The sequence below is a fragment of the Saccharomyces cerevisiae genome, chromosome XV (genome assembly GCF_000146045.2).
Source record: "Saccharomyces cerevisiae S288C chromosome XV, complete sequence".
NCBI lineage: Eukaryota > Fungi > Ascomycota > Saccharomycetes > Saccharomycetales > Saccharomycetaceae > Saccharomyces > Saccharomyces cerevisiae.
Window position 1 is genome coordinate 52,962 of NC_001147.6, and position 20,440 is coordinate 73,401.

The 20,440-nt window shown below is 38.3% G+C and overlaps 13 protein-coding genes across 13 annotated transcripts, besides 2 other annotated features; 8 read left to right on the plus strand and 5 right to left on the minus strand.

Annotated features, from left to right (window-relative positions):
• Window positions 1-136: 136 nt before the first annotated feature.
• On the plus strand, window positions 137-1,591 carry NOP8 (Nop8p; the record flags this gene model as incomplete). The annotated part of the gene is made up of 1 exon (NM_001183398.1): window positions 137-1,591. The coding sequence occupies one exon, from the start codon at window positions 137-139 to the stop codon at window positions 1,589-1,591; it is 1,455 nt and encodes a 484-aa protein (NP_014497.1).
• A 42-nt stretch (window positions 1,592-1,633) lies between these two features.
• Window positions 1,634-2,143, minus strand: RIB4 (lumazine synthase RIB4; the record flags this gene model as incomplete). Its single annotated transcript, NM_001183397.1, has 1 exon — window positions 1,634-2,143. The coding sequence occupies one exon, from the start codon at window positions 2,141-2,143 to the stop codon at window positions 1,634-1,636; it is 510 nt and encodes a 169-aa protein (NP_014498.1).
• A 453-nt stretch (window positions 2,144-2,596) lies between these two features.
• On the plus strand, window positions 2,597-3,319 carry RRP40 (exosome non-catalytic core subunit RRP40; the record flags this gene model as incomplete). The annotated part of the gene is made up of 1 exon (NM_001183396.2): window positions 2,597-3,319. One exon carries the CDS (start codon window positions 2,597-2,599, stop codon window positions 3,317-3,319), a length of 723 nt encoding a protein of 240 aa, NP_014499.2.
• Window positions 3,320-3,490: 171 nt separating this feature from the next.
• Window positions 3,491-5,578, plus strand: PPM2 (tRNA methyltransferase PPM2; the record flags this gene model as incomplete). Its single annotated transcript, NM_001183395.2, has 1 exon — window positions 3,491-5,578. One exon carries the CDS (start codon window positions 3,491-3,493, stop codon window positions 5,576-5,578), a length of 2,088 nt encoding a protein of 695 aa, NP_014500.2.
• A 1-nt stretch (window position 5,579) lies between these two features.
• Window positions 5,580-5,602: a sequence feature (ETC2; Chromosome-organizing-clamp; tethers chromosomal regions to the nuclear periphery; binds TFIIIC transcription factor but does not recruit RNA Polymerase III; can act as a transcription-blocking insulator or as a heterochromatin barrier element; remains predominantly localized to the nuclear periphery throughout cell cycle; located between PPM2 and ARG8).
• Window positions 5,603-5,797: 195 nt separating this feature from the next.
• Window positions 5,798-7,069, plus strand: ARG8 (acetylornithine transaminase; the record flags this gene model as incomplete). Its single annotated transcript, NM_001183394.1, has 1 exon — window positions 5,798-7,069. One exon carries the CDS (start codon window positions 5,798-5,800, stop codon window positions 7,067-7,069), a length of 1,272 nt encoding a protein of 423 aa, NP_014501.1.
• A 352-nt stretch (window positions 7,070-7,421) lies between these two features.
• On the minus strand, window positions 7,422-8,063 carry CDC33 (translation initiation factor eIF4E; the record flags this gene model as incomplete). Its single annotated transcript, NM_001183393.1, has 1 exon — window positions 7,422-8,063. One exon carries the CDS (start codon window positions 8,061-8,063, stop codon window positions 7,422-7,424), a length of 642 nt encoding a protein of 213 aa, NP_014502.1.
• Window positions 8,064-8,363: 300 nt separating this feature from the next.
• Window positions 8,364-12,389, minus strand: RTC1 (Rtc1p; the record flags this gene model as incomplete). The annotated part of the gene is made up of 1 exon (NM_001183392.2): window positions 8,364-12,389. The coding sequence occupies one exon, from the start codon at window positions 12,387-12,389 to the stop codon at window positions 8,364-8,366; it is 4,026 nt and encodes a 1,341-aa protein (NP_014503.2).
• Window positions 12,390-12,659: 270 nt separating this feature from the next.
• Window positions 12,660-14,153, plus strand: BSC6 (Bsc6p; the record flags this gene model as incomplete). Its single annotated transcript, NM_001183391.1, has 1 exon — window positions 12,660-14,153. One exon carries the CDS (start codon window positions 12,660-12,662, stop codon window positions 14,151-14,153), a length of 1,494 nt encoding a protein of 497 aa, NP_014504.1.
• Window positions 14,154-14,599: 446 nt separating this feature from the next.
• Window positions 14,600-15,793, minus strand: PFK27 (6-phosphofructo-2-kinase; the record flags this gene model as incomplete). The annotated part of the gene is made up of 1 exon (NM_001183390.1): window positions 14,600-15,793. The coding sequence occupies one exon, from the start codon at window positions 15,791-15,793 to the stop codon at window positions 14,600-14,602; it is 1,194 nt and encodes a 397-aa protein (NP_014505.1).
• A 621-nt stretch (window positions 15,794-16,414) lies between these two features.
• On the minus strand, window positions 16,415-17,083 carry MED7 (mediator complex subunit MED7; the record flags this gene model as incomplete). Its single annotated transcript, NM_001183389.1, has 1 exon — window positions 16,415-17,083. The coding sequence occupies one exon, from the start codon at window positions 17,081-17,083 to the stop codon at window positions 16,415-16,417; it is 669 nt and encodes a 222-aa protein (NP_014506.1).
• A 280-nt stretch (window positions 17,084-17,363) lies between these two features.
• Window positions 17,364-17,729, plus strand: HRT1 (SCF ubiquitin ligase complex subunit HRT1; the record flags this gene model as incomplete). Its single annotated transcript, NM_001183387.1, has 1 exon — window positions 17,364-17,729. One exon carries the CDS (start codon window positions 17,364-17,366, stop codon window positions 17,727-17,729), a length of 366 nt encoding a protein of 121 aa, NP_014508.1.
• A 609-nt stretch (window positions 17,730-18,338) lies between these two features.
• GAS4 (1,3-beta-glucanosyltransferase) lies at window positions 18,339-19,754 on the plus strand (the record flags this gene model as incomplete). The annotated part of the gene is made up of 1 exon (NM_001183386.1): window positions 18,339-19,754. The coding sequence occupies one exon, from the start codon at window positions 18,339-18,341 to the stop codon at window positions 19,752-19,754; it is 1,416 nt and encodes a 471-aa protein (NP_014509.1).
• Window positions 19,722-19,792: an origin of replication (ARS1507; Autonomously Replicating Sequence).
• A 277-nt stretch (window positions 19,793-20,069) lies between these two features.
• YOL131W (uncharacterized protein) lies at window positions 20,070-20,396 on the plus strand (the record flags this gene model as incomplete). The annotated part of the gene is made up of 1 exon (NM_001183385.1): window positions 20,070-20,396. The coding sequence occupies one exon, from the start codon at window positions 20,070-20,072 to the stop codon at window positions 20,394-20,396; it is 327 nt and encodes a 108-aa protein (NP_014510.1).
• Between the last annotated feature and the right edge of the window lie 44 nt (window positions 20,397-20,440).

A 20,440-nucleotide genomic window follows, 5' to 3' on the forward strand; every position in this document is an offset into this window, starting at 1 on the left:
AGCAAATAGTTACTGTGAAAATTTTTAAGAATTGAGCGATGAGCTAAAATGTCAATGTCAGTCAATTAACAAAGTATACAATAGGCCCATATCATTTTAGATTGTACCTGAAGTGAGAACTAGGTAATATACGACGATGGATAGTGTAATTCAAAAAAGAATTTTTGTCGGAAATATTTTCCATAATGCAGATGATTGTTATTCAGAACTACTAGATCGATTTGGAAAATTTGGTGATTGCCAAGATTTTCAGTTTGAAAAACACAACCACTTTGCATTTATCGATATAAGGTTTAATGATGAGGCAGATTTTAACAAGCTAAGAAAGAGCTTTAATAATGTTAAGTTTAAAGGGAACATTTTGAAGGTTGATGAAGCAAAGCCGAATTGGGAAAGCACCTGGGCGGTACAACATGCAAAGGACCTTAAAGAAGATATTATACTAAATGCTAAAATGAAAAAAAAGAATTGGCAACATTATAAGAAAATGGAAAATGTAGCGAAAAGTTGGAAAGATCATAAGGAAGTTATTGCTGGCAGAATGAGGGAGGCGCCGAGAAAAAGGAGTCAATTGAGGAACATTACATTCAGGATCAATGTCAATGGTTCATTGAAAGTTTACAAATGCTATAAGACTAAATTATGGGGTTATGAAAGGAACAAAGAATTGAATGACCTTGTGTACAAGTTTACAAATAATTTCTGGAAAAACGGATACAACCACATTGTCGATAGATTGGATTACAGTCGTGCTGTTAAAACTGTTCGATTCAAAAATGGGCTGAAACAGTTAACAGTGTCAAAAGATGAAAACGTTTGCAGTGGAGAGATGGACAGCGATGAGAATATGTCAGAAGAGGAGAAGGAGAAAAATAATGTTATTCTTAATGACCTATTAAAGGACTTTGACTTCGATAAGCCAATGACGTTGAATGATTCGGACGAGGAACTTCTGACAGAGCAACGTAAAGGAGAGGAAGAAGAAGAAGAAGAAGAAGAAAAAGAAGTAAACGCTCCCGAATACGAGAATGTTAATAAGACGAAGGACCAGAGCACCCTACCACAAGAAAAACCAGAGGAAAGGAAAGAACAGGACGAGGGCGACGGGCAGGAGGATAATGAATTTATTCCGACTTTCACCAAGGAAATTGGTCAAGGTACAATAAGCAACACTGAGACGTTAAGAAACCTATTCAACCCCAACGAGGCAGAACCTGTATCACAATTCAAATTGATTGAAGATTCTGATAATGATATTGATCATGCGAAAGATGTTGATGTGAACCAACTGGAGGAAGAAGTAAGTAAATCATCTGACACCCTAGGTTTGACATCGGCTCCCGTACCACATGTATCTAGAGATAAAGATAACAAAAATTTCTTGTTTTTCCCTCATTTGCAATCGCCATTTTTAGTAGGACAAACACAGTTGAGTAAAGTAAGGGCTCCTGGAAGAGAAACAATGCTATCGAACTGGGATGAGGAGTTCTGGGCTAACAGAGGTAATTGGACCCGTGATATGAGGCGCAAAATGAAAGATGCATTGAAGCACCGTAAGAGGAAACAATCAAAGAGCGGGCTTCTTCTATAGTGAGTATATATACATATATAGTATAGATTTCTCTGCGCTTATTCAAAAAGCATTTTTACCGAACTTAACAGCCATTTCCACTGCTGCAGCACCCCAATCTTCACCATGGTTGTGCATGGAGTGCGCTTCATCGATGCCAGCTCTGGCCAGGGCTTGTTCTTCAGTCATGCAAGTTAAGAGGCCAAAAATGACGGGCATGTCGACTTTTTCTTGTAAGTTCATCAATGCGTGAGTGGTGGAATCTGAAATGTATTCAAAGTGCATTGTACTACCTTTGATAAGTACACCAATAGGAATTACAACATCTAGCGGCTTTCCCAACTTCGCTTGTCTGTCAACAAACCTTTTTGTCCCCCAAGGTAATTCATAGGATCCAGGAACAGTTTCAATTATTATGTTATTTTCCTCGACACCAAGGGAAGCCATTCTTTCAATAGCACCTTTCACAAGAGCGTCAATAATGACACGGTTCCAACGGGCATGAATGATACCGACCCTGATTTTGGAACCGTCATAAACTTGATCTGGTTTGCCTAATCCTTTAACTGCCATACTGCGTTATACTGCGTTATACTGCGTTATACTGCGTTATACTGTTCCTTTTCATGCTTTTGAACCCACTCTCTGGGGCAATATTTCATTGTTCTCTTTTATATGGCTACTTTTCTCTTATTAACGGGGACCTCCGAAAATATCTCCGCTCCCAGAATATGTCATAGAGCCTTAAGAATTGACCTACGGGAACCTCCGAAAACCTCCCAGAGTTTTAATTATACGTCATAGAACCCCAGACCTCTTCGATGAAGTTTCGTGGAAACTAGTTCCATCCACCTCACTTAAAGTTACCTTAATGAAAGCCATCATTGTTTACTAGTAAGGGTAGTGGTGTGACCCGGACCTGATCGGCTGAAATTTTTTGGTTTAGAGAAGCATATTAAACCAACAGCACAAACGGATGCTTCAGCAGCTCATCTCCAGCATTTCGACTAACCAAGAGCATACAAGATGTCTACGTTCATATTCCCTGGTGATAGCTTTCCTGTAGACCCTACTACACCTGTTAAACTGGGCCCTGGCATATATTGTGACCCCAATACTCAAGAAATACGACCTGTTAATACAGGTGTTTTGCATGTTTCCGCTAAGGGTAAGAGTGGTGTTCAGACCGCATATATAGACTATTCTAGTAAGAGATACATTCCATCTGTAAACGATTTTGTAATCGGTGTCATTATAGGGACATTTTCAGATAGCTATAAGGTTTCGTTGCAAAATTTCTCCTCCAGTGTTTCACTATCGTATATGGCTTTTCCCAATGCTTCAAAGAAAAACAGGCCAACTTTGCAAGTGGGAGATCTAGTGTATGCGAGAGTTTGTACCGCAGAAAAGGAACTAGAAGCCGAAATAGAATGTTTTGACTCAACTACAGGACGCGATGCTGGTTTCGGGATATTGGAAGATGGTATGATCATTGACGTGAATTTGAATTTCGCACGCCAGTTGCTTTTCAATAATGACTTCCCGTTATTAAAAGTGTTGGCTGCACATACCAAGTTTGAAGTCGCCATTGGTCTCAATGGGAAGATCTGGGTTAAGTGCGAGGAATTATCTAACACTTTAGCTTGTTATAGAACCATAATGGAGTGTTGTCAAAAAAACGACACGGCAGCGTTCAAGGATATAGCAAAAAGACAGTTTAAAGAAATACTTACGGTCAAGGAGGAGTAGACTACCATGTATAATTAAAATATATAAACACATAGATATCATCAATATTTCACGTCCTTTTTTAATGTCCTTTGAAAAAGCGAAGGAAAAAAAGTTTCATCTCATCTCATCTCATCACATCTAACATATGGCCATAAAATTTCGACAACTATAGTGCACATATCTAATACGATGAAGAATCTGACCACTATAAAGCAAACGAACAAGAATGTCAAACAAGAAAGACGTAAAAAGTACGCTGATTTGGCGATTCAAGGCACAAATAACTCCTCAATTGCTTCTAAAAGATCGGTAGAGTTATTGTATTTGCCAAAACTGAGTTCGGCTAATAATTTCCAAATGGATAAGAATAATAAACTGTTGGAATATTTTAAATTCTTTGTTCCTAAGAAAATTAAAAGATCTCCCTGTATTAACAGAGGTTATTGGTTGAGGTTATTTGCCATCAGGTCAAGATTGAACTCCATCATTGAACAAACGCCACAGGATAAAAAGATAGTTGTTGTTAACCTTGGTTGTGGGTACGATCCATTACCATTTCAACTATTAGACACCAATAACATACAAAGTCAACAATATCATGACCGAGTTTCCTTTATTGATATTGATTACTCTGATTTATTGAAAATTAAAATTGAGTTGATCAAAACTATACCCGAGCTTTCGAAAATTATTGGTCTTTCTGAAGATAAAGATTATGTTGATGATAGTAATGTTGATTTTTTGACTACTCCAAAGTATCTCGCCCGACCATGCGACTTGAACGATTCTAAGATGTTCAGCACATTGCTAAATGAGTGTCAATTATACGATCCAAACGTTGTCAAAGTATTTGTTGCTGAAGTATCACTGGCGTATATGAAGCCGGAGCGTTCTGATAGTATAATCGAGGCAACTTCTAAGATGGAGAATAGTCATTTTATTATTCTTGAGCAGTTGATTCCAAAGGGACCTTTTGAACCCTTTTCTAAGCAGATGCTAGCTCATTTCAAGAGAAATGATTCTCCGTTACAGTCTGTATTAAAGTATAATACTATCGAGTCACAGGTTCAACGATTCAATAAGTTAGGTTTCGCTTACGTTAACGTGGGTGATATGTTTCAACTGTGGGAAAGCGCAGATGAGGCAACCAAGAAGGAACTTTTAAAGGTAGAGCCTTTTGATGAACTAGAGGAGTTCCATTTATTTTGTCATCATTATGTTTTATGCCACGCTACGAACTATAAAGAATTCGCATTTACTCAAGGGTTTTTGTTTGACAGATCAATATCTGAGATAAACCTAACTGTGGATGAAGACTATCAGCTTCTAGAATGCGAGTGCCCCATCAATAGAAAATTTGGCGATGTAGATGTCGCTGGAAATGATGTGTTTTACATGGGAGGTAGTAACCCATACAGAGTAAACGAAATATTACAGTTGAGTATACACTACGACAAAATAGACATGAAGAATATTGAAGTAAGCAGCAGCGAGGTTCCTGTAGCAAGAATGTGTCACACTTTTACAACTATTTCTAGAAATAACCAGCTACTGCTTATTGGAGGTAGAAAGGCACCACACCAAGGTCTCTCTGATAATTGGATATTTGATATGAAAACAAGAGAGTGGTCGATGATCAAGAGTTTATCACACACGAGATTCAGACATAGTGCATGTAGCTTACCGGATGGAAACGTCCTGATCCTTGGTGGGGTTACAGAAGGACCTGCCATGCTGCTATACAATGTCACCGAAGAAATCTTCAAAGACGTAACTCCAAAAGATGAATTCTTCCAAAATTCGCTAGTATCAGCGGGTCTAGAATTTGATCCGGTTTCCAAACAAGGCATAATATTGGGTGGTGGATTTATGGATCAAACAACTGTCTCGGACAAGGCAATTATTTTCAAATATGATGCGGAAAATGCTACTGAACCAATTACGGTGATTAAGAAGCTCCAGCACCCCTTATTTCAACGTTATGGATCCCAGATAAAATACATTACTCCAAGAAAGCTATTAATAGTCGGTGGAACAAGTCCTTCCGGGCTATTTGACCGGACCAACTCTATAATCAGCCTTGATCCGCTGAGTGAGACGCTAACATCAATTCCCATATCAAGACGCATATGGGAAGATCACTCACTAATGCTTGCTGGATTTAGTTTGGTGTCCACTTCTATGGGCACCATACATATCATTGGAGGCGGTGCCACTTGCTACGGCTTTGGATCAGTGACTAATGTAGGTCTTAAGCTCATAGCAATCGCGAAATAATGCTCCTATCGGGATTCGAATGGTTGCCAGCTCGCTATGTGACTCACTTAAAGTACATGATGCGTCATTGTGCACTTTTTTACGAAATAATGGCCTTTTTCCGCTCTATTTAAAAGCGTGAAAAAAAAATTGCAACATGAAGAAAATTCGACTCTTAAGTGCAAGTGACTGCGAACATTTTTTTCGTTTGTTAGAATAATTCAAGAATCGCTACCAATCATGTTTAAAAGATATTTATCCAGTACGTCATCAAGAAGATTTACAAGCATTTTAGAGGAAAAGGCCTTTCAAGTGACCACTTACTCTAGACCTGAAGATCTATGTATAACTAGAGGTAAAAATGCAAAGCTGTATGATGACGTGAATGGTAAAGAATATATCGATTTCACCGCAGGTATTGCGGTGACCGCATTAGGCCATGCAAATCCTAAAGTGGCAGAAATTCTGCACCATCAGGCTAACAAACTGGTTCATTCCTCCAACCTTTACTTCACTAAGGAATGTTTGGATTTAAGTGAAAAGATTGTTGAAAAGACCAAGCAATTCGGTGGTCAACACGACGCCTCAAGAGTATTTTTATGTAATTCTGGTACGGAAGCAAATGAAGCTGCTTTGAAGTTTGCAAAGAAACATGGTATAATGAAAAATCCTAGCAAGCAAGGCATTGTTGCATTTGAGAACTCTTTTCATGGCCGTACTATGGGCGCTTTATCTGTCACTTGGAATAGTAAATATAGAACTCCTTTTGGGGATTTGGTTCCCCATGTCTCATTCTTAAATTTGAATGACGAAATGACCAAACTACAAAGTTATATCGAGACCAAAAAGGACGAGATTGCTGGTTTAATTGTCGAGCCCATACAAGGTGAAGGTGGGGTTTTTCCCGTAGAAGTTGAAAAGCTAACCGGATTGAAGAAAATATGTCAAGATAATGATGTGATTGTCATTCATGATGAAATTCAATGCGGTTTGGGCCGTTCAGGTAAACTATGGGCTCATGCTTATTTACCAAGTGAGGCTCATCCGGATATTTTTACATCTGCCAAAGCATTGGGAAATGGCTTCCCCATCGCTGCCACCATCGTCAATGAAAAAGTTAATAATGCTTTGAGAGTTGGTGACCACGGCACCACGTATGGTGGTAATCCGCTGGCCTGTTCTGTAAGCAACTATGTTTTGGATACCATAGCAGACGAAGCTTTTTTGAAACAAGTCTCTAAGAAGAGTGATATCTTACAAAAGCGCTTGCGCGAAATTCAAGCCAAATATCCAAATCAAATAAAGACTATCAGAGGAAAAGGTTTGATGCTTGGTGCTGAGTTCGTCGAACCACCCACCGAGGTCATCAAAAAGGCCAGAGAATTGGGACTTTTGATCATTACCGCTGGTAAGAGTACCGTTAGATTTGTTCCCGCATTAACGATTGAAGACGAACTAATCGAAGAAGGGATGGATGCTTTTGAAAAGGCTATTGAAGCGGTTTACGCTTAAATATACTTTGTAAATTGTCATGTATAGATTGTTTTTTTTTTTTTCATCTTTATATTGTAGTATAAAAAATGCCATTCGGTCAGAGACACATAGGAACATCTTACGTGATATGTACATGTGGTGCGTCTTTCATACCTTGAATGATATAATTAATAAGAGTTGTCCTTTTAACGTCATCCTCTCTTTTTTTTTTTTTTTTTTTTTTTTCTCCTTCATTTTGACTTTTCCTTCTGTGTTAACATGATGAGTTTATACGTGCATCCTAACTAGTAGAATGTATATATATTATATTATGATTATATATATAATTTTGATTAAAATAACAATTATCTTAAGAAAAATTCAGACTATCTTACAAGGTGATTGATGGTTGAGGGTGTCTACCATTGGCACTGGAATGTGGAAAGAATTCCAAATGCCCGTCATCGGTTAATTTTAAAACTTGCTTGAATTTACCACCAATTCTCAATAGTGGTTCTTTGTCTTCAGATTTAGTCCATAAGGCAAACTTGTTACCACCTTTTCTAATGCTTAAAACGACACCGTTAATTTGGGAGTCGTCTTCATCAATTGTTTCACCAATAACTGCTAGTAAAGTTCTTAGCCATAATTCATCAATATCAGCACCTTTTCCTCTAAGTTGGAAAGACCATTTACCACCTTTAGCATTGGCTTCATCTTCCCATTCAGGTCTAACGTCATTACGGAAGACGTGGTAATCTGATTTCAATGGTAGTTCGTGTGGCTCAGGAATATTTTGAATGATAGCCCAAAATTCTTCAACAGTTTGGAATGAAGTGACGGGACGTAATAGATCAGACCACGACTCAGATTTATCGACGGCTGGCTTTGTGTACCATAAAGTCCATTTGGTGTTCAATGGGTGCTTGACATCGAAGTGAGCACTGTCACTTAAAACAGTCTTTGGAGTAGCTGTGGTATCATCGACTGAAACGTTTTCTTCAAACTTCTTGCTAACTTCTTCAACGGACATTTTTCTTCCTTTCACTAGTTTTCAGACAAAAATGCTTTTATTTTTCGTAAAACTCCTAGGAAGTACTCAAGCACTAACACAAACACATATGTACAATATAAATCCAGAATTAACACTACCTCTTGCAATGTAAAACTCTCTTTATCAGGTATTGCATTAAACTCTATTGACGACGAAAAAAATTTTCTTTTCGGAGAGGGTAATAAAATTTTACCCGACCTTTTTGACGGGTAATATTACTCTAAACGATTTAACTAAACAATGGTGATGATATGTTAAACTATACATTATGTGGAGAACCTAGATGAATGCAACACCGGGGCAACCGCCGGGACATTCTTGTTCATTCTCATCGAGAAACCATTCTTGTATGCACTGGAAGTGACCTTCGTGTCCACAGGGGAGGATGACCATGGTCAGTTTCTTTAATGGTCTTTCACATAGAACACAAGATGTATTCTTCTTCTTACAAGAGTCACAATACCAGTATCCAAACTTGTCCATGATCTTCTTATTGCCCGTCTGCTGAGCTTCCGCTCTGAGCTTTTCTTTAGAACTTTCGTTAGTGATTAACTCACCACAGCGTTCGCAAAACAACCGAATGGAAGATTGGTCACCCTCAGAACCCATGATATCTTCGAATGGGCAGTATTTTAAGACGTCTGCAGCAATGCCGAAGAGTTCGTATCGATGTAATAATAACAAGAAGTGAGCGATTGCGTCCTTTGCAATGTCGATTTCTGTTATTTGGTATATCGTTTGGAAAAGAAATAAAATATTCACCGTCAATACGACGTTCCCAGTCTCAGTAGCTTGATTGTAGAGTTGTTTGATGAGTTTTTTCGTGTCCCAGGGTGGGTCAGCGATAATTTTCTTGCATTTGGCAAGCTTTTTCGTCAATGAAGAAGACAGTTGTTCCCTACCAATGCTATCTGGCCGTGATGGCGCATGTCTGGGCGATCCGATTATTGGTGCTGTATGGGAAGAAAGCTTTTTAAAAGTTTCTAGTTGCGAGGTTGTTGTGGCATAGCTTTGTAGCGACGAAACCTTACTGCGTGGGCTTACGCTGTTGTAAGTAAACCTAGGAGATATATTGTCATCTTCGTTACCTATGTCCGTATCTCCATTGTAACCGTTGGGAGAATGCAACATGAAAGTATCTATGAATGACTTGCGGTGCTCACGTTTCTGCAATATTGGTATACTTTTCGCGATAGGAGACGCGTGAAATTGTGCTGACTTAGTCGGTGAGTCATGAGGCTGTTCTTCTTCTTGATGTTCATGTTCGTCTTCCTCTATAATCACATCGTCACTCACTGTTTCTCCCATTTTAGTCCTTGACTCCAAGCGTTGGTTCTGTAGCTCTTTTAGCTTAGTTAAAACTTCATCTGAATCCTCATTTGGCTGCGCATAGGGGATTATTTCCGTGTTTTTGAGCTGCTCTTTGAGCTTAGAAACAGGTTTCTTTTCGGCATCACTTGGTTCATCAGAGTTAGCACGAAATGCCTGCGGCCTTTCTTCAACTAACGACTCAGCCCCACTTGTCCCTGCACCATCCTCCTCTGGGAACTCTTTTCCTGTTTTCAGATTTTCTCCAGCTTCGAAATCGGAGCTTTCATTGGCATCCATATTAGATGCGTTATCTGATGAAATTTGGGAGGAGGTCATCCACTTCAAGTCCCATAACAATGAATCTCTTATCAAGATCCAGATTTTGAAGTTGGTTAGATCATCTATGGATAGATAAACAGATGCGTTATGCGTTGCAATAGATATCAAATCTACCAGTGTTTGTATTTTTTCTTGCAGTTCTGCTTCCACGTTCTTGTCGATCTTCCTAGCTCTGTCATGACTTTGCCTACTTGCAGAAATGGAAGATATACTTGATCTGACATCCTTCTCGTCAAACTCCCTCGAACTACTGGAATTTCTTTTGGATTTTTTGTTATTTACTTTTTCATTCATTAAGGTAGCCCATGTATTATTTTCTGGAAAATTGTATTTTTTCAAAAGGTGACTTTCGATTATTTTGTCATCATCATCATCATCATCATCATCATCACCATCATCATTATTATTGGTAGTAGTAGTATTATCACCATGTGTTTCGGTTGCGTTTTTAACGACGTCAATGTTCTCTATATCATTTTTATATGCAGTGTCTGCACTGTCTGAAACATTATGCTCTCGAATATACGAAAACTTGAGCTGTCTCGCCAAATATTTGAACTTTTCTACTGGAGAATTTTTCATAGAAGAACTTTCGGAAATGACGTTCTTTTTTCTTGAATGTGCGATTTTGGTTAATCTTATGTTATTGAAGATCTGCGGTATATCCAAAGTGATGATACAAGGCGGTTCAATGGCGATTTCTTCTCTATTTTCAGTTTGTGGCGTCAGGGATGTCAATGATGCGGAAGAGCTGTTAAAAGAAGATGCTCCAGATGCTAATGTTAAGCTTTTTGTGCTAAACGTTGGGCCTGCTTTTAAAGTAGGCGGCCTCTCTGGCGTAAAACTTGTTAATCCAGTATGGCTAAATCCTTTTTTTATCCCTCCAATTATTCCCTGGTTCTCTGGATTGCCATTCTTCGGGTTTTTTATTGTACCTGGATGCTTCTTGCATGTGGTACTTGAGGTAGGTTGAAGCTCCGGTTCTACCACCTCATATGAGCCTATCTCTTGGTCAACTGAAAGTAAACCGTTACCATCCAAATCTCTCCAAGTTGTTGTATTTTTGCTCAAATTTTCGAGCACTGTTGGTTCTTTGTTAATGTCCCAGCCATTTATACGGGTCCCCTTATCGATATTAAAGATCAAGTTTTCGTCCCACCATACTAATCCTAAAGAAGGCGTTTCTGATAGGAGAACATGTTTTGGAATGTACTTTCTTGCCAAGGAATAGATGCGAACTTCAGCTTCGTCACCCATTGACGATATTCCTAGTAATGAATTATATATATTACTACTATAAGCAGGCTTGAACTTCAATTTAGTGACTGGATAGCCCGTATTAATTGTTAGTTTGGGAAATGCCAGCGAGCCGCTATTGTTCAAGGACGTATTGGGGGCATGTAACGAGGGAGAGTTCCCGTAATTGAGGACTGTATTTTCGGCGGCATTGGCATTGTCGCCAACAAACCAGAGGCAGCATTTACCGTCTCTACCACCTGTAGCAATGTATTCTTGATTGGGATGCCAATTTAAACAAAGACCGGGTCCTGTGTGAGCATTTAATTTTTTTTCGTATTGGGCAGGTTGTCGAAGATCAAACTTTAGCAAGTATCCCGAATCGTGAATAGAAGCAAATTTGTAACCGCTTTTTAAATTACCATACGTTGATGAACCTTGATCGTTCTTAGATGCAAAATTGTAACCGGGCATCCATTTTACATCTCTGATTGAGTCAGATGCGGTATTTATACTAATGTCAGATCTATTTGAGCTTTTAGATTTATTGGAACGTAAATCCCATATTTTTACACAACTATCTTGTCCACCACTTATTATTAGGTTTGATTCGACCATGTTGAAGTCAAAACTATTGATAGATCTAGTGTGTTCGCATAAGGATGTTATCAAGGGATTGTCTATCGAGGAACTCTTATTGAGATCATATATCGATATCGCCGTAGAATTGTTGCACACTGCAATACAGTTCTTGTAATTATTAAATCCAGTCTTAACATCCGCAATGGTACTAAATTTGTTCTGTCTTGTTCTTTTGCTCAGCTTGGGCAAAAGGGATGTCGTTCCCCTTGTTGAGGTGTTGCTATTAGGTGTTATGAAATCATGAACGCATTTGATAGATCTATCTGAGGGCGAGAATTTATAGAGCCCCAAATGAGTTTTACCTGCACAAACAAGACCGTTAATGTTTGGATCATTCACTTTGTCTATACTAGATAATTCTTTATCCACTTTGGTGGTGTAAATGAGTCCAGACGACTTTCTTGTATTTGTGTTGATTGCATTTTTCTTTGTTTTGATTTTCATGTTCGATTTATTGCTCATGCTTCCGGTTGTTTTTGCGTAAGGATTCTTATCATATGGCAAATAACTATCGTTGAATGAACTAGTTCTGTGACTTTCAGGCATATAAACCCCATTACTGTAAGAAAAAGTTGGAGTTAGATTAGGTCGCCGTATAGAATCTAACACGGAAGGTTGTCCACTATTTGAGTAATGATTCATTCGAAAAGAAGAATTGTTGCTTGACGAAGATCCAAGAAACTCGCCCTTGCCTATAGAACTAACGTTTCTGTTTTTTGGTATCGGGGTACTCCCCTTGGGAATGGAAGCATTTTCTACGTGTGGTGATAAGCTCATGATTTTCAACTAAATCCACTCAATAGCTCACTCGCCTTCAGCCAGCAATCGCACCATATGTATTATCAATCGGTTTTCCTTTTTCAGTAATCATCGTTATATATCGATGTTTTTGACAAATTAAAAAGAACGTTCCGAGACAGAAAAATTTAAACTCTCCGATCATGCATAGCTAGACATTCAACAGTATTCTAAAATGCTATAGTAAGAAACCAAGAATAAGATCCTAGGGATTCATAGTATAATTTAATCCATATATAAGTTTTCAGCATGGATGCTTCCTCGGTTCCACCAAAGGTAGATGATTATGGAATGTATACAACTGAAATTTCACATCATAACCCAATAGAGTTGAAAAATCTGCTATCATCATCAGACTCCAGAAGAAATTCTCAAGATGAAGATAGTCTACCTAACAATACAAACTTAATCAAAGAAATTGACTGGCAGGGCGAGAAAGTTAAAACATATCCACTAAACTATCAAACTGTACCACTAGTAAAGCTGCAGGTGATAGCATGCTTGATTATGTTCGTAGTCTTTGGTATGAACGATCAAACAGTAGGTGCACTACTTCCTACGCTAATTGAATACTATCATATATCGCGGGTAGATGTCTCAAACGTATTTATAGTCCAATTATGTGGTTATGTGATGGCGTCTTTATCAAAAGAGAGATTGAATAAGCACTTTGGTATGAGAGGTGGTATGCTTCTAGCAGCTGGTTTGTGTATAGTATTTCTTATCATTTTAGCAACTGCACCTTCTAGTTTCTATGTTTGTATGTTTTGTGGCCTTCCTCTTGGTTTAGGGATCGGCATCTTAGATTCTACCGGTAATGTTTTAATGGGCAGTCTTTTAGTCCATAAGAATGAACTCATGGGTATCATGCATGGTCTTTACGGGGCAGCAGCTATGGTTACTCCTCCCTTAGTTTCATATTTTGTTGAATGGGGTCATTGGTCTCTTTTTTTCCTTATTCCTCTGTTCTTTTCTATAATAGGCATGATTGTAATCTTCCCAGCTTTTAAATTTGAAACTGCAAGTAAATACGACTACCTCTGCTCTGTGGAAAACAAAGAAAGCAACAATGATGTGGAAGAAGCGGGTGATAACTCGCTGATGGAATCTACCAAGGCGAGCCCAGGATTTTTTGAACTTTTAAGAAATCCTGCTATTTTCTTGTACTCATTGTATTTGTTCCTTTACTTAGGTGCTGAAATTACAACTGGTTCATGGTTCTTTAGTTATTTATTGGAAACTAAATCAAGTAATAAGGTTGCTATGTCATACATAGCGGCATCGTTTTGGACAGGTTTGACTGTAGGCAGGTTGTGTCTAGGATTTGTTACTGAAAGATTCTTCGAAAACGAGTATAAAGCAAGCAAAGCGTACGCTTTTTTAACTCTATCTTCATACACCTTATTTGTGCTTGTTGGGTTGATCAATTCAAGCTCAGTTTTCTATTTCGTCGTGTTATTTTTTGTTGTTTTTTGTTGTGGTACGTTTATCGGACCATTATTCCCAAACGCAAGTATAGTTGCATTACAAGTATTGCCCAAAAGACTACATGTGAGCGGGGTTGGGGTTGCCGTCGCCGTTGGTGGTTGTGGTGGTGCAGCCATTCCATATTTGGCTGGAGTTATTGCACACACAGTGGGAATCCAGTATATCCCACTATTGTGTTGGATTATGGTTGCGTTATTTACATTGGAATGGACATTGTATCCTAAATTCATAAAAGGGCATGAAGAATATTTTTAGTTTCAGAAACGCCATCGGTGCCAGTGCATTGCAACTAATTCCAAAATTAGAAAAATAAAGCTGTTGAATAATTGTAACAGAAAGATAGAAAGGCGGAAGATAAAAGGAACTTCAGACAACATATGGAACTTTTTGATATATAGTATACATAATGACACTCTTGGTCGTTTACAAATAGATAGAATTTTAAGGAAAAAGTAATACTATCTGAAGTCTATAAAGAGCTTTTGAAAGCTGCTTCAGTAGTGCAAAAAAAGTGTATAGTAGCCTTTTCAAGATAACATAATGTAACTAGCGGTACCAAGGAAACTGTAAAAGAATAGAAAAACATGCGAAAAGGTCGTAAAAATGGTCATTAAAAGGCGGGAGGTAGATGGAGTTCTGGAGAGGATCATAAATATAATAAAGGAGTACCGATATTCAACTCCCGTATGGTAAAGTATCAGTCAAGCAAATCCGTTGCTTTCAATTAGGCTCTGCAAATCATCAAAAAATTTATCATTAACAACAGAGTCTAGTGTAGTTAAAGTTTCCTCTGAGCTATTTCCAAAACTTTCAAAAAACAATTTAACAGCTTCGATGTATTCAAAACCAAACATCTGAGAATAGTGATTGATGAAATTTTCAATAACCATAATGGTGTCCCTAATTTGCTTGCCGCAGGTTGAAGGGTAATGACTTTGATTTAAAGAATGTGGCTCAACGACGCCCGCATTAATAACATTGAAGAAAAATAAGCTCGTATCGATTTCTTCATGTTGGCTGATATATCGATGGATTTGATTGAACTCATCAAGGGAGAAAGGTGTAAACTGCGAATAGTAATGTTTTAATCTCTTTGCAAAATCTTTGATGGCAAGTTCATAAGGTTTGTCTAAGTAGTCTTCATTAAACGATTTATTGTGGATATTGTATTTGATAAAGCTTCTGTTAAAACATGACACCTGTAAGATTATGGGCACCAAATTGAAACTAGAAAGCTCATCTGTATTGAACGAACAAACCTCCTCAAATATAAATCTTCTTCTTTCGATGGTCGAATTTGTGGCGTCGAAGATTCCCACGTCACATTCATCGTTGTTGATTTCGTGAAACAACTTTTGCAAAGTGATCCTGGCATACGTTTCCTTTTTATCGTTATTTTTCGGATTAAATAAGTCTTCCGAAGATGTATTCGACAAAAGCAAAGGCTTTGAAATGGTAGCACAACTGATTTGCCTTCTTATCTTACCAGCATTAAAAACTTTACAGCGTAATGAATTAGTTAGCGGATTGTTCTTCAAACATTGAATTAAATGAGAAGAAATGGTAGACTTCCCAGTAGCTGGTAGCCCAATCAAAACAATCATAAACTTGTTAACTTTTCCATTTGTATACGTAGGGTCTGCATTGTCTCTTTTGTAATTCAGTGTAATGGGTAAGTGTAACGGGTCGTTAGAAATAAACCTTGGGACCTCTGTAGACAGCAGTGAACTTTTGTGATTATCGAAAAAAACAGAATCTTGACAATCTAAAGTGGCTCTGTCGAGAGATGCGCTTGAATAGCTGTTACCGGTGTTAAGTGAAAAAAGAGAATTCGAGGAATTATATTCGGAAGTCAAATATCCATCGTGAGAGTCTGAATCGGAAGAACCACCCATTTTCAAACTTCCAGCGGAAAAAACGCGTTCGTTATCCCTTTTCTTCCTTTTCCTTATATCTAAAATATTAAAAATCGCGTAAGGTAATTTGTTTCGAGGGCAGTGGAACTTGAAGCCAAATAAGAAGTATAAGTACTGGGCTCTCCTAGTATTTCCGGTTTAGTGTTACTCGTATATGAGCGTATCAGACTTTTTAACACCCTCTAAAAAAGCAAATAAGTTGGTTTGCTGTGGCACCAAAATAAGCGAAAACACCTTTGTTTAGAGCACGTCTTCTTTTATATAAGCCAATCTTCCACACGAAAAACCGAGTAATCCAATTTACTTTTTCTACTTTTTTTTCATTATCAATCGATTCAGATGCCCAGAGAAGAAAAAGAAAAAAAAGGAAAACAATTTCCGTTGCAGACTCATCTGTGCGCGATTTCTGTGAAAAGGTGGGGCACTTGTGCCTGGAATCTCGGAAATACGTCAATTAATTTTTGGTATATATTCCGATAAGCTATAGTTCGTATTTTTCCGTTCCGAGGGAGGTGTACGGGTGGACTACCACGTGCCTACTATACGCTATACGGTAGTTGAAAATGTATATAGTTACACAAATGATTTATAATAGTGTGGTCATTGGGACGACGATGGAGGAGATTGTGATCCGGTTCTTAAGGTGTCCTGTATGCTGGTGAGTTTGTCGTGTACCTGTTTGCATACTTGCTCGATCTCGCGAATTTCCCCGCGCTTGTATTCTAATTGTTCTTCCAATAGCATAATAAGGGACTCTCGGGACTGATGGGGTCTGTACTCATTAAGTAGGTGGTGAATATTGACAAGAATGGTCCTTATGTTCTCCACTTTGCGCTCATACATATCCGGATTTATGCTCAATACGCCGATGAGTTCCAAGTAATTTAGCAGGAGGGATTTCAATAGTTTGCGTAGCTCTTGGATTTTGTATTGATAATTTGTGCTTTCGTTTTCTGTGGATTTCTTATAAAGTTGGGTGAGTCCCATGCTCTCTAAATCGGGCAGTTGGTCCTTCACCTGCCATATACTCCCAAACGCTCGGTACTGCTGATTTTTGGGCATGGGGGGTGGGATTAGGTAATCTAGCGCACATGTAATCTCCTCTTCACTGCCGCCGTTACTGTTATTTGGAGCCGTCTGCTTCGCACTTGCGGCCTTCTTTTCTTTGTATTTTGGTAATTTTTCCAGATTGGACTGTGTGAAAAACTTCACGTATGGGGGTGGAGGTGGGTACAAGGAGCTAACCTCATTACCAGGATCATTGGACATTTTTAGTTTGTGAATTTTTTTTTTACTAGCTTAAATTTGGGATATGAAACCTCTTTTATGTCATATTTGCACGTCTAATGACCTGCCTGCTGAAAATGCAAGATTCGTTGTTTAAGTTCTAACTAACATTTCGTATTTCGTGATAATAGTTTCTTTTAAAGGTGTGAAGAGGGAGATCATGAAACCCACAATAGACGTATGGGCTTCAATATGTGCAATGTTGGTTGCTACTAAATGTCTTTCTCCAGTGGCAGAGAACTTTAAAGAGAAATAGTTCAACATGAGCAACGAAGTTGACAGGATGGATGTTGATGAAGATGAATCGCAAAATATTGCGCAAAGCTCAAACCAAAGTGCGCCAGTGGAAACCAAAAAGAAGAGATTTGAAATTAAGAAATGGACCGCAGTGGCGTTTTGGTCATGGGATATAGCTGTTGACAACTGTGCTATTTGCAGGAACCATATAATGGAACCATGCATTGAATGCCAGCCAAAGGCCATGACGGACACTGATAATGAATGTGTAGCAGCCTGGGGTGTCTGTAATCACGCTTTCCATTTGCACTGTATTAATAAATGGATCAAGACAAGAGACGCATGCCCATTAGATAACCAACCTTGGCAGTTAGCAAGATGCGGTAGGTGAAAAAATGAATTGCCCGTAAACATTTAAATCATACCGAGGTAGAAGGATTATGGCATGTTCCTTTTTTTTTAGAGTATGTCAACTGGCGCAGTAGATACATGTTTTTCTCTTCCACGTCGAATTTTGTTATATACATAGCATAATCGAGTTGTATGCACCCTTTTTGTTTATCTCGTTAGTAACTCGGGGTAGGAATAAGACATCCACAAAGGTGACAGAACAAAATCATCCTAGCCTTGTTCATAATCTACCTCTATATAGCCGCTAAAAAATTAGTAGTATTTTGACTCTTTAAGAGCACATTTATTATCAGGCTGCTTTTACATACTTCTTTTGTTTAAAACATTTAAAGACGATCACTGCCCTTCCAAAGGACAAATATATATACACAAACACTAGGCCAAAAGTTCACTTATAATAATTTAGTGGTAATTATGTTGGGTAAAGAAATTGCCAATAGTCTTTTTTTTCCGTATTGTAAGGTGAGACTGAGGTAGCGGCACAAAAAAACGACACATAATAGGATACTGAGTAAAGCAGTATTAAAATAAAAAAATATATTTTACCTCGAACGCTACAAATAAAGCAGAAAAGAACAAAATCGTGAGCATGATGGTTTTTTCGAGCACCTTTATTTTTCTAATTTTGGAGTTAGTTGTACTGTGTGAAGCTTCAGTCCACACCATTCAAATTAAGGACAAGCATTTCGTTGACACAGTGACTGGAAAACCATTCTTCATCAAAGGTGTGGATTATCAGCCAGGAGGCTCTTCCGACGTTAGTGAAAAGCAGGATCCGTTATCCAATCCAGATGCATGCGCTCGTGATATTTTATTATTTCAAGAATTGGGAATAAACACAGTAAGAATTTATTCTATAAACCCGGACCTGAACCATGATGCGTGCATGACTATGCTCGCAATGGCAGGTATCTATCTTATATTGGATGTCAATTCCCCATTGCAAAACCAGCACTTAAACAGATATGAACCTTGGACTACCTATAATGAAGTTTATTTAGAACACGTTTTCAAGGTTGTCGAACAATTTTCTCATTACAATAATACTTTAGGATTTTTTGCTGGGAATGAAATTGTAAACGACAAAAGATCAGCACAATATTCTCCTGCCTATGTCAAGGAGTTGATTGGAACTATGAAGAATTACATAAGCGCACACTCGCCCAGAACAATTCCGGTAGGTTACTCTGCTGCAGATGACCTGAACTATAGGGTATCACTGTCCGAATATTTGGAGTGTAAAGATGATGATAAGCCAGAGAATAGCGTTGATTTTTACGGAGTTAACTCCTACCAATGGTGTGGCCAACAAACTATGCAAACTTCAGGGTACGATACATTGGTGGATGCTTACAGGAGCTATTCCAAGCCAGTTTTTTTTTCAGAATTTGGATGCAATAAAGTATTGCCAAGGCAATTCCAGGAAATAGGTTATTTGTTTTCTGAGGAGATGTATTCAGTATTCTGTGGAGGTCTGGTTTACGAATTTTCACAGGAGGATAATAATTATGGGTTAGTTGAATATCAAGAAGATGATTCAGTACAGCTCTTAGCAGATTTTGAGAAGCTTAAATCGCACTACCAAAACATTGAGTTTCCTTCTATGAAGACTTTAAAGGAAACTGTTCAGATGGAGGAGACGCCATCATGTGCGGAAGATTATGAAAATTTGAAGATTGAATCTAAAATTGCTAAAAATTTAGGAAGTTCTTTGATAAAAAAAGGCGTGAAAGTTGAAAAAGGCAAATACATAGATATTCACGAGGATCAGCTGTCCACCAATGTCACGATTTTAGACAAGCATGGTGACAGATGGAATGGGCCCAAAAAGATTGAAATTAGGCAAAGCCTGACATTGGCAGACCTGGAAGGAGAAGAACAAGAAGACGCAGATGAAGACAAAGATGATTTAAAACGAAAACACCGGAATTCTGCCTCTATTTCCGGCCCATTGTTACCTCTTGGGTTGTGTTTGCTTTTTTTTACTTTTAGTTTATTTTTTTAGACTTTAATGTCGTTCTCCCTTTTTAAAGAGTAAATACATATTTAAAAAAGTGACTATGGCTATTGCTAAACGTGATAAAAATCAGAGCCTATAACACTCTCTGAAATAACGCTATGCAGGAATTTCCAGTTAAGTTCTTCTTGGGGTGACTTCTTTACTCGGTATGATATGTGTTTTATATGCACAGTACGAGTCCATTAGGGTAAATTAGTGGCCGAGAAACTTTTGCCGCCGAGCTTTTAAGTATCCTTTTGCCACTTCTTATTTAGATAAAGACCTGGCAGTAGTAGTCGTAGAAGATAAGATAGACAGAGAATGAATACTAATAAGATAGCACAAGACGAAGTCCAAGATAAGGTTTTGCAAAGAGCAGAACTAGCACATTCTGTATGGAACTTAAGGTTCAACCTCAGTAAAGTTGCCAAACGGATTCGCATGGAAACAAAGGTATTTCCAGAGATAAAGATAAATGACGCGCAATCACAGTTAGAGCGATCTAGGTGTAGAATATTTAGCCCTGACCTGGAGGAAGAACATGTGCCCTTGATTCAAGGCTTTAAATGTTTGGATTCACCCCCTCCCGTTCCACCAAGCTCATCGCAGGGGGAGGATGAAGAGAACACGGTAGATTCGCAATACTAGGAAATTAGAACCGAATCAAAATAGTTCCGATCCTAACTTTTCTA